Source organism: Megalobrama amblycephala, linkage group LG16 (assembly GCF_018812025.1).
Source record: "Megalobrama amblycephala isolate DHTTF-2021 linkage group LG16, ASM1881202v1, whole genome shotgun sequence".
NCBI classification, from domain to species: Eukaryota; Metazoa; Chordata; class Actinopteri; order Cypriniformes; family Xenocyprididae; genus Megalobrama; species Megalobrama amblycephala.
The window spans coordinates 6,508,901-6,521,255 of NC_063059.1; the positions used below are offsets into that span (position 1 = coordinate 6,508,901).

Sequence of the window (12,355 nt, forward strand, 5' to 3'; positions counted from 1 at the left end):
GTTGGGCCCTGATGGCCCAAAAATACAACCTGGAGATTAAGTGCAAGAAGGGTAGTGACAATGTTGTTGCAGATGCTTTTTCGCGATGATAATGTGTTATGTGTTATAATTGTTTGTTTGGATTCTCATGTACACTCAACTCAAAAACATATGCTTTTTTTTTGTTTTGTTTTTTGTTTTGTTTTTTGGGTGGGGGAGTGTTACGGTCGGTGGCTTAGTCTGTGTCTTGATCTTTTTCTGTTTTGTCCCTCCCTTGTTTTTCTTGGTGTGATTGATTGAGCTGACTGATAAAGACGCCAACGAGGAGGAGAAAGAGACGGAGAAGACAGATTTTGTGGGCTAGCCAGCAAATAAGTGTCTTTATAATCTTTATTTTGCTTTTGTTGTTTTTTTCCCCCCTTTGTTAATCGTTGTCTGTTTTGTTAAATTCTTTATTTGGTTATGTTTGTTATTATGGTGATGTTTGTTATGAGTGAGTGAATAAATAGATTGGATTGATTCTGCCGTTTAGTCATTCTTATTTATATTACATAATCTCTCTTCTCTTCGAGCTGATATTTTTATGAGAGGTTGTAACATAGTGTGCCTGGTATTTTTAAACAGTTGTCTGAATCCCATTCTCTATGTGTTCATGTGTGATGAGTTTAAGAAGAAGCTTAAATTATGTTTCATTAACGTAGTTCAGGAGGAACAAGTCAAATAACCTACCCAATCATTACGTCATCTTAATGATTACGTCATCTCAACCAGCTGTCAACAATCTGTATTCAACGTATCTACCCAATCAGCATGAGTTCAGGCCTGTATATAATCACAGTCAAAACTCACCCAAGGATCCTCGACAGTTTCCAGAATTTGGTCCCGCCCTAAGTTCCTAACATGTCCGAAGTCGCGTCCGATGAAGAATCTTTCATCCTCGCGGAATCTTTGCCACAATCCTCTGGCCTTAAGAACAATTTTTCTCCAATCCAACGGCATTATTTCGGAGGGGCGTCAGCCCAAACAAACGGGTCCCTGCATGCCAAAACGCCGAGGCCTGTCACCACGTCCGAATCATCCGCGATATCCTTCTGTGTATTTCCATACTCTGGCCCATTCAATCATTACTGTCATAGAAAAATGACAATAAGGCAACCGAGCACCAAGCTCGAGTCTCGGGCAATGCCGCCTCTTCCCGCGACGGAACGGGCCTTCTTCCAGCGCCAGGCCGCCGCAGCAGGCCTTCAGTAAGCCCGGAGCCGCACCGCAGTGCAGATCCAGTTCCCAGCCGGCTCACATTCTCCACTCCATCGGCTCAACCCCGCAAGAAGCACAGTTTAAATCCTTCTCGTCTTCTTTCCTGAATTTTCAGTCATTCATCTGGATCAATGTTGATCGGGGGATTGTTTCTGTGACTTGCCGTTATAAATTACTGTGCCGCTTCCTTGTGGTTAAACACGCAAACAGTGGCTCATATATCACGTTCAGTTCGCACGCTGAATCACTATGAAACTCGGAACTTACTGTCATCGCTGTTCTGCGATTTATCAACAAATCGCTTGGAAACTTAAAGTAATAGTATGCATTTCTGTAACTTCAACCCACAGCTTCACTATTGAGACGAGGCACAGACTGGTAGGACAGATTCTTAAAATCGTTCTTTTGCTGATGCATTTAAATAAATTTTACCGTTCCTATTCATCTGTATGTTCATCTATATTTAGAACTAGCAGAAATCTGTAAGTAACGTAACGAACCATAGACAAATAACCAGTGAATAAACTGTTATGTTGTATGTTCCTACGCAGTTTGAGAAAGCATGGAATTTGATTTGAGTAATTTGAGTACCAGGTCTGGATCAGTATTGGGAAATAGAACTAAAAAGTAAACAAATTTAATTTAAAAAAAAAAAAATGCAAAGCTCTCTTTTTACAAGCTAGTCTCTTTTGATCTTTACTAAATGAAGGTGCACGTGACTCAAACCAGCAACAGTTAAAAGAACAAACGATCATCTAAATCAGTCTGTAGCCTACTTTGCTGTTTGATGATCGTTCAACATCAATCAATGACAGTACAAACTGTAAACGACAGTATGGTATCAAACAATCGTGCCAGAGGTGAATATATGCAGGTTATAAAGCATTTTAGGCTTATTAATAAAAATTAATCGATTTCTCAGCCTTGCACAGTTTCGCTGAACTCAAACTGAATTTATGGGCTTTAACTTAAATACAGTTAATTTCTAGGCCTCACTACATAAGGAAAAATAGGATATTTTTATTTGTTTCCATCTTCATAGATGGTCCAAACTATTCTAAACAGGAACTGCTATCTTTGCTCAGCATGATGCGCATAATCCCGCAGGTCGCTTTTTCATCTCCTCTCTCTTGCTGCTTTGATTCATGCACTAGAAGACAGGCGTCAGGCCGCAGTGAGCCTGGGCTGGGCCCCAGATTCCCCACTCTCCTCCTCCCTCCGCCTAGCCACACACCGCAGTTTCCCAGGTGCCACACCACATACAGCTCTCTTCGCCCTCTTGGCGAATGCCTTCCCTCCTAGCGTGAGGATGCCTCTGCTAGCAGAGCAAGCTCCGCTGTTTCAGCCATTTCATCCCACCGTCTCTTACCCTATCCATTGTCTGTGGCCTGTAGATGTTAGCGTGAGGATGCCTCCGCTAATAGCGCAGGCCCGGTCATCAGTCTCAAACTCTCTTTTTGTCTTTGGTCTACAGCTCAACCACGGACCTTAGCGTGAGGCTGCCTCCGCTAGCGGCGCAGGCCCAGATCCCATATTTTACTCCCCAGTTTCCCTCTTTTCTACACTTTTTGTTCCTCCCCAGGCTCCAGGGACTGACCCAAGCGTGAGGTTGCCTCCGCTAGCAGCGCAGGCCCAGAGGCCTTATTGGACTCCCAGCTTCCCTCTTTTCTACACTTCTTGTTCCTCCCCAGGCTCCAGGGACTGACCCAAGCGTGAGGTTGCCTCCGCTAGCGGCGCAGGCCCAGAGGCCTTATTGGACTCCCAGCTTCCCTCTTTTCTACACTTCTTGTTCCTCCCCAGGCTCCAGGGACTGACCCAAGCGTGAGGTTGCCTCCGTTAGCGGCGCAGGCCCAGAGGCCTTATTGGACTCCCAGCTTCCCTCTTTTCTACACTTCTTGTTCCTCCCTAGGTTCCAGGGCCAGCCCGAGCATGAGGCTGCCTCTGCAAGTGGCCTCGGTCCCAGCCGTTCCTCCAGCCTGCCTTTCCTGATTTTCTCTTCTCAACATTACTTTATTCATATCATGTAAACAGCATTAAGAACCTCCAAGCTCCCAGCAGACCACTTTTCCAGTCATTCGTTCCCCATAGGAGCAACAACCACAGCTGCTCAATAAGGCCTTTCCCAGCATCAGATTCAAACACTTGGTCACTGGTCATAAGAAGCTTTTAAGAACTACATCAAACAGTTTCCACATTAAAGAAGCCTAACAAACGCTTATCAGCTAGGTTTTCAGCTCCAGCTCATATTCTCACACATACCCACAAGCCATATCAAACTCCACTAATACCATCATTCCAATAAAATGGGAATGATCTCATTGCCAGTGTAGCGATGTCGCCTCGGCTCCCGCAGGAGCTCAATTCTTCTGGCTCTTCTCTCCACTGCCACAGCAGTGATGTCCCCTCGGCTCCCGCAGATCAGTTCTTCTGGCTAATTTCTCCACTGCCACAGCAGTGATGTCGCCTCGGCTCCCACAGATCAGCTCTTCTGGCTAATTTCTCCACTGCCGCAGCAGTGATGTTGCCTCGGCTCCTACAGATCAGTTCTTCTGGCTAATTTCTCCACTGCCGCAGCAGTGATGTCACCCCCGTTCCCGCAGGAGCCCAGCTCTTCCTAAACTCACCCTCATCCAATGTTGCAAGAAATCTCCCGGTCTTCAAACTAACCCTCTAAACAGATGATTCAAACCACCCAGTCAAATCCGTCAAACTTCTATCTGACACCATGAGTATTGAGCTCCCATAAGAACCTCAGAAACAGTATACATTTTCTATTCTCGTTCAACTATGGCTAAATATTCTAAATTTCTAAACATCCACCCACCATCAGCAGGGGTTAACCGTCCGATTGCTGCGAGTATTGAACTCCCGTCGGATGCTGCAGGCGCCACCAGCCAAAACATTTAAACCTTATCTTAGTTTACCGGTCGACGAGGTTATTCATTGGTTCGCTGTGAGTATTGAACTCCCGTCAGATAGAACCTTCCCGATCACGCAGACAGCTTTCTCCTTGCAAACATCAGCCTTATTTCTATATTTTTTTGGGGGGGGGTCACAGTTTCAGTTCCCGGCTGCTGTCCGTAGTTAACTCTTGCTTTTGGGGGGGTACTCTGTGTTCGGGCCGATTACCGAGCTCGGAGCCCTCTCCCCGGACAGCACGCCAAATACGTTTACCAATTTATTTACCTGACTTATTTGTAAGTGTGAACTCGTGAAACAGTCTCTGCTGCTGGAGACAGCGTTTGCTGAAGATCATCTGTGGCCTGTTGCACAAAGCCAGTTTCAGTTGCTACCCAGGGGTGCGTTTCCCGAACAACAATGTTACCCGCTGTTGAACTACCATAGTACGATGCATCGTTGAACAAATCAACTAGCTAGTCACGACTGTTTTCCGAAACTGTATTGTCGCAAACCTGTCGTTCAGCCACGTTGGTGAATGACGTCACGCAGGTGGTGAGTAATAACTTCTTTAAATGAATCCGTTTGAGATTGAATTAATGCTAGAATTTCAGCTATAAATTAAAGACATGGCATTAGAGGACTAATTCTCATTTTCCTCAGTTATTTTGCTTTATTTCCAGATTAAATCAAATGCTTGTTCTGACGTACTAGAGCACGTACACACATGCGCACTCTTCAAAAACGGTGCTTTAAATCTCGTGACAAACTAAAATATATAAATGACATTTGTGTATATTCGAAAGAAAAAATATACATTGTACTTGATGTCAGCTTGCTTATTTTGCACAAGATAACGATTTATTAAGTCCACATATCATAAAAACAAGAAACTATGCTTCTAACCACAGCTCCAGTGCTGTTGTTACAACCACACAAGTTTGCGAACGTTCGTTTGAATGATGGTTTCAGGAAACACCAAATTGTTGAACTATGTAAGTAACGACAGAACTTGCGATGTTAGTTGGCTAACGATGCTTTTGGGAAACGCACCCAAGGTAATTTCAAGATTAGTTTGAGCAAACTCTGGTTTTTCAGGCTTATGAAGGTGGATTGATTTTTAGCGGGTTTCATCACTATGGTAACTTACGCTACACGGCTAACCTGCTCCAGAGCAGGTTTTATTCTGAGATCATGAACCCAAACTCGACCAATCAGCTGTGAGTAAAGTGACATGTATCTGATGCAATAAAGCCACTCCCCCTGTATCTCTCGCTCCAAATTAAAGCAGTTCATAGTGAACTATATTAATTATTCAGTCTATTTGTTTGATTCACATGCATTGATTTAGTCAGATATTTTCTTTCAGCTGCCTTCTCAAACTTTCACTGCATCAGTGTTTATTCCTGCTTTGTAAATGTGTTTAATTTCATATTTTTCACAACAATCTCTTAATCTTCGGAAGAGACATTGTCTTGAATTGAATTGTGTGGATTTCTCACGAGAAGTGAATCAAACTGACGTTCTCCTTGTTCTGTGTGACTGGCTGTTTGCCACACGTGTCACACTTTTAGGTGCACGTGCTTTGGAAACTCTTATACCGAGCGTTGTGCAACAGTTGATCCTGATGTAAACCAGGTTGGATTTATCTGGATTTGTCAACTCCAAACCAACTTTGAAAGCTTCATGCAACAGGCCACTGGACTTTCTTAATCACGAAGACAACAAAGAGAAACTAACACTAGACAGGAAAACTTCCGATATAATGATTAATCTGATTTGTGCTTTAAATAAAAGTGTGTCAAAGGTTTCTTGTGACTTATGAGTGTATATAAGGCAAGCAAAGTCAATGTCCCATCTCAAAATATGAACTGTACAGTGAAAGTTTCACACTGGATGTGCTGTGTCATGGTAAAGTGTCGTTTGATGGCATGTCAGATGGTAGGGAACACCCTTCCTCTGCATTTAATATTTCAGACTGCAGAAATAGAACTTAAATACGGAGCCCCGCACAAGACATGCATGAAAAAAAAATAATATGCCAAATCGTGCGCACGATTAACTAATTAGTTCCCTCGGTTTGCTAAATCATGCGCTAAATCATCATGATTTAGCAAATCGTGCGCATGATTTAGCAAATCGATGGAACTATGGAACATGGAATGATGGAATATTCTATAGAAGCATTTCTCTACCTAAGCCATCCCACCATCACTCTTTAAGAGAAGTAAAGGGGAACTTATCATCAGTTGTTGATTTTCAACAATAAACAGAACTTGCAAAGAGGTTTTTATGGGATTTAAGCCTTACAGAATATGGGTAAGAATCTAATATGTACATTATATGCTTATGTATGGGTGCGAGGAGAAAATATTATCTTTCTCTGTAGTTGGGTGAAAAATGCAGAGAGTTTAAATATATTTCCAAAAGGACTTTTACCATGTGTCAACTACAGATAGCTTGGTTTCAACTTTTTTTTTTTTTTTAATTGGTGGTCACATCACATCACTTATTTATTTAGTTTTAATTTATTACTTTTTTAATTGCTATGTATAGGCCAACTGTAATTGTGTCCTCTTATGTGGAAAGTGAAAATTTTATTTTAATTATATGTGTTTGCGTAAATACAGTACATGCAGTTGAAACATTTAGGACAATAAATTAAAAAATTCTCCTGTAATGCAGTCCTGTTATCTACTGTTGGACATTGCAGAATAGAAAAAAAAAAAAAAAAACTAAAATAGAAAATTAAATAAACTGATGAAAGTGTTAAACTCTAGGCTTCGTATGGCATCCTGGGGTAGATGTTGCATGTGAAATATGGCATAACAAATATTCAGATTCCAGAAACCAAAACTCACTGTATTTTTTTCCTCTTGTTTTCATCGTAGCAAGCACTACTATTGGAATTCAAAATATGACCAGAATCACTACAGACAATTCCACAGTGCAGACAGAGATCTTCTCAGGCATTAACATCTTCATAATATGCATTTACTTTGCCATCCTTGTTGTAAGTCTCATTGGAAATGGGCTCGTCATATTTGTGACTGGTTACAAAATGAAGACGACAGTCAACTCCATTTGGTTCCTCAACTTGGCGATTGCAGACTTCATCTTCTCCTTATCTCTACTCATAAGAGCACTTTTAGACATACACAGTATCTGGCATGTTGGTACCTTCAAGTGCATATTTCTCTGGTTCATTATTTACCTAAACTCATTTACTAGCATTTTGCTGCTGACGACTATTAGTCTGGACCGATGCCTGAGCACATGGATGGTTGTGTGGTCCCGTAATAATCGAACCGTATTCAAAGCCAGAATCATCTGCGTGATTGTGTGGGTTTTATCCATCGGCTGCTGCATCCCTGCATTCATCAATTGCTCAGCAACAAAGAGTGAAGGAATCAATGGCTATCCTATTCAATACTACAAGTTTCTGATCATATCCAGGTTTATTTTGGCCTTTGTCATCCCCTTCCTGATCATTGCATCTTCATATATAGCTATTGGTGTGCGAGTCAAACGTCTCAAAAAGGAGAATAAGTTCAGGTCTTACCGGGTCATTATAGCTGTGGTCCTGGCATTTTTCATATGCTGGCTTCCTTATCATGTATACAAATTGTATTATATAAGTGTAAAAGAGAAGCAGTTGAGCGATTCTGCTAAAGAGGTTCTTTCAAAAATTAAAGTTGTAGTTAGCTTCCTGGTTTTTCTAAATTGCTGTCTGAACCCCATTCTCTATGTGTTCATGTGTGATGAGTTTAAGAAGAAGCTGAAACAGTCTCTGCTGCTGGTGCTGGAGACGGCGTTTGCTGAAGATCATCTGGACTTCTGAGTCTAAAAGCAAACAAAAGATTCCACCATCTCTATTCCTGCCAGCTGCCAGCCACATAAAGACAAACAAAGCACTCATAATTTATGGTCATACAGTGTAAGACGTCATTCGAAACTGTAAAGGGTGTGTTTTAATTTGCATAAACTCACAAAAAAACAAAAAAAAAAAAACATTGTTCTTTTGTAAAATAAAGAAAACAAACAGGATATGTCTCCTTTTCTGTTTGTGGAGCATGTCACAAAAATAAACCAAAACTCACACATATTACTTGTCACACCATTTTATCCTTTGTTTTGTTAAACTGTTATTTAAGTGAAATATATTTTGTGTATAGGCCCATTTATTCCTTATACATAAATGTATTGTATTTTTCTCTGTTCGCAGAAGCTCTGCAGGTATGTGATGTGATGATGTGTGAATCCTCATGTTCTGTTGTTTATGCTGCTTTTTGTGCATGAGCTTGAATGGCAGAAAAAAAAAGAAGTTACTAATGCTGAATTTGTAAAAAAAAAAAAAAAAAAAAAAGTCATATTTATGTCCTGACTGTCAGTTATTTGTGAAGTAAATCTGTTGTAAATGTATATAATTAACAAGAAAAATGTATAATACAGTTTTGTAATAAAATAAAAGGTTTGCTTATTTGCAGATCAATATATATTAAATGACTGCACTTATCTTTCTTATTATTGCTGACCAATGACTAGTACTGGCTAGAATATATAATAAACAGTTCAAACAGTACTTTTTACTTTTAATACTTAAGTACATTAAAAAATCAAATACTTTTGTATTTTTACACAAGTATTAATGAAAATTAGTATTTATAAGTAATATTTTATAGGGTATCTGTACTTTTACTGATGTTTTTGATTTGTGTACTTTGTGTACCACTGTCTTTTCCAATATATGCAAATCACAAAGTGATGTACCTAATAGTCATATTTATATATATTTATATATTAATTATACATCATTTATATATATTATTTATAAAAAAAACACCACCTAGATTTCTTATTATTAGATTTTTCCTCTAGTGGTTTGTGACTAAAGCAATATGGCACAAAACAACAAAGAGTCTGTGTGGGCTTAACTTGATCCTTGATGTTAGTGTGAGTTTAAATCATAAGAAGGCTCAAAACATCACTTTAAATAAAAATAAAAAAAAAAAGAAAAAGAAAATCAGATATGTGACATAAAATAGTTTGCTAAAGTTTTGTGCAAAAAAAATGACAAAACATTTTTCCCTTTCGTGCATCACAAACCTCAAAACTATTCAGTTTGGGAACCTACTGCAGTCGTTCCTTTACCGCTAAACATGCAAAACCTGCATATTTATACTTATGAGGAAACTAGAAATGATTGACATTACTAGTTTTATTCTAGTACACTGTGGAATGGTTCTCTTTTGTGAGATTTCAGGAATGAGTCAGGGATGTACCAAACTGTGTTATAGGAGAGCAGTTTGAACACTGAACATTTTAACATAATAACAAAATGAAATTCTTAAAAACAACTTATAAAGATGTTGTTTAATTATGTTAAACATAAGTATTCATTCACATCGCAGATCATAATCAGCAAGCATGTTTTTAAATAAAGTAGTTTTTTTTAAATAAAGTTTGAGGAAGCTTGGTGGTGGTGACGTTGATCCACGACCATGGTGTGCTGTAGTCCGTTTATAGCCTACTGTTAGCCTTTTATATCTGACGACTTTATTTAGGCTTCAAAATGTATAAATGTTGTGTTAACTTGTAAACATTATCTTGATAGACAAAACATGTAAGTGAAATTCCAAAAGTCTATGGGAAACATGAATAGGCTTTCGATCGAGGAAACCCGTCCGCCGCTAACTTCTGGGTTGGCCTACAAAAACACGTCATCCCTGAGGTACTCTATATAGTGATAGAGACTCAGACATTTCACATGTAGACATATTTAAAGTTTATTCACAGTTTATTTATATTACATATGATCTGTATATATTAATATTCATTGAAACTAAATAATTAATAATAACTGTTAAAATAAAATCGCTTGTGTAATGGATTAATAATAATATATATCATTGAATTATTATATAAATCATATATAAATAAATAAAATAAAAAAAAACATTCTAAGTAATTATCATTAAAGCCAGACAATTTCACTGTTAAATATTTTTTTACTATATAGTGACCTTTAATTTGGAGGGCGAGAAACTGGGAGAGTGACTTTATTGCATTGGATGTGTCAGTGTCACTTTGCTTACATCCGATTGGCCCAAATTTGGTTTAAGATTTCTGAACCAGAACATAACCTGCCCTGGAGCAGGTTAGCCATGGAGCGTAAGTTAATATGGCGATGAACGCCAATAAAAGCCAAGTCACTTTCATGGTAGCTAAAACCCAGGATTGGCGCAAACTAATCTGAAACTTACTAGCCAGCTAATCCAGCTTCATGGTACAGGTCCCAGGCCTGGTTGAATCTGCCAGTAAAGATTGGAGGCGGGGCCACAAATCCGTGAGTACGGATTTGCGAAAGCATGCGCACGGATTGTGAATTTGTGGGAATGGATTTAAAAACCGAGGGTACAGTTTGCAAAATCTGAGCGCACAGATTTGAAATTCGTGGGTTTATTAATCCATGGGCACGATTTGTTAAACCGAGGGAACGGTTTAAGAATTCATGAGCACGGTTTATAAACTGAGGGATTGGATTGCAAAACTGTCGGCATGGATTGTTTTTTTTTTTCTCCTATAGGTGATGTGCTGGGCTCCGTACATTACTGTCGAGTCCAGGCACTACACAATATTTTGTAATCCTCAACGGCATGTTTATTGCTTGTTAGCTTGATCTGGTTTAGCACCACAGGCCTATGTTACTTAGGCTACCTACTCTATTGCATGTCATTCGTGAATCGGTGGGCGGGGCTAAACAAGCAGTGATGAAGTAGGCGTTGATCTTCTTCTGCAGAGGCAGTGCTTGCTGCCCTTTGACCATAGATCTTTACTGTGTAAATCCTGTTGTTTGCTGGGTCTGGTGTCAATTAAAGTTTTCAGCTCTAAAACTTAGAGGATATTCTTAAAGTATGATGACCTCTTATTTGTCAAACGCTCAAGGAAAATTTGATTTCTCAGTTCCTTTAAAAATGTAAATCTTGAATGTGAATAAACCCAATAAGTGCATGATTACTTTTTACTGAGTGGAATGATGTGATATATCTTGGTGGGCCCAGAGACTGCATTTGGCACATTTTACCCACACTTCATTTGGCTTTAGTTGCCAAATAGCTCCATACAGACAACATAAAAGTTTTCATGTCTGCGGTCTCAGAATCCTCACCACTGGCTTTCAACATGGTCGCCGCAACTGATCTGACCGACCTGTCCTTCTTTGAAACATCATCAGTTCTTTTTTTTCCCTTTAAACACATCTACAGTATCTGTCATTCTTTTTTTATTCTATAAGATTATTAAAAGAAACTGTTCTAAGTTAAATATATGTAAGGGGATGGTTGTAACACTTTTTAAAGATGTGTTACAACCTACCTCACCCCTGTCAGCTAGCTAGCTAGCTGTTTTAGTGGTTTGAAATTAGCAGGTAAAAATGCATCACATTTTGCCTGAGAAACTACAATTTAATCTAATATAAGTTGTATAATTTTATCTGCAAAAGTTTCAGTACTAAACAAAAAACAGTTTTAGTAAAAAAGAAATTGCATTATTACCCAAAATATCTGTTGTTGTTGTTGTTGTTTTTTTTTCTTCATAAAATCTGCATGTACTTTTTTACAGTCTTGACAACCATTGATATGGGATCTGGGAGGAAGTGGATAAAAAATGAAATGATCATAGGACTCCTAGATTATCCCTGATTGGTGGAATTGGTGGTGTTACAACTATCCCCATGTTACAACCATACCCGGTCTCCCCTAAGCATAGACGGATGCCCACATCTCACAGCTTTTGCAGATAAATGCATCTCGCAGCTAAAACATTTTCCCCATTAAGTTATGAAAATGTTATTTCTGTATGTCATGTTTTTTCTTGGTTATACAAACTTTAAGGGACCATTCCATTTTATCATTTTGCAAATGTTATGGGAACGATACTTTTGAATGCTAGATATTCTGAAACAAGTAATTAGAAATGTTACACAATGGTATTTCTAACAGAAAATGTGTTGCAAGACAAAATGTTTTTGCAGAACCATCTGCAAAATCTGCAGATCTTTGCTTTATGCATTTACCTCACCATCTTTGTCGTGGGCTTTATTGTAAATGGGCTTGTCATATTTGTGACTGGCTACAAAATGAAGACAACAGACTAATTTTTTTTTCTTTTGCACCAGTCATACGCTTTGTCTTGGTCTTTGGCAAGCCACTGGGTTACTTTT

General features: G+C 39.0%; 1 protein-coding gene across 1 annotated transcript; it reads left to right on the forward strand.

Annotated features, from left to right (window-relative positions):
• Positions 1 to 6,276: 6,276 nt before the first annotated feature.
• LOC125249125 (C3a anaphylatoxin chemotactic receptor-like) lies at positions 6,277 to 8,632 on the forward strand. The gene is made up of 2 exons (XM_048161330.1): positions 6,277 to 6,453; positions 7,026 to 8,632. Exons 1-2 carry the CDS (start codon positions 6,450 to 6,452, stop codon positions 7,973 to 7,975), a joined length of 954 nt encoding a protein of 317 aa, XP_048017287.1. The 5' UTR covers positions 6,277 to 6,449; the 3' UTR covers positions 7,976 to 8,632.
• Positions 8,633 to 12,355: the final 3,723 nt, after the last annotated feature.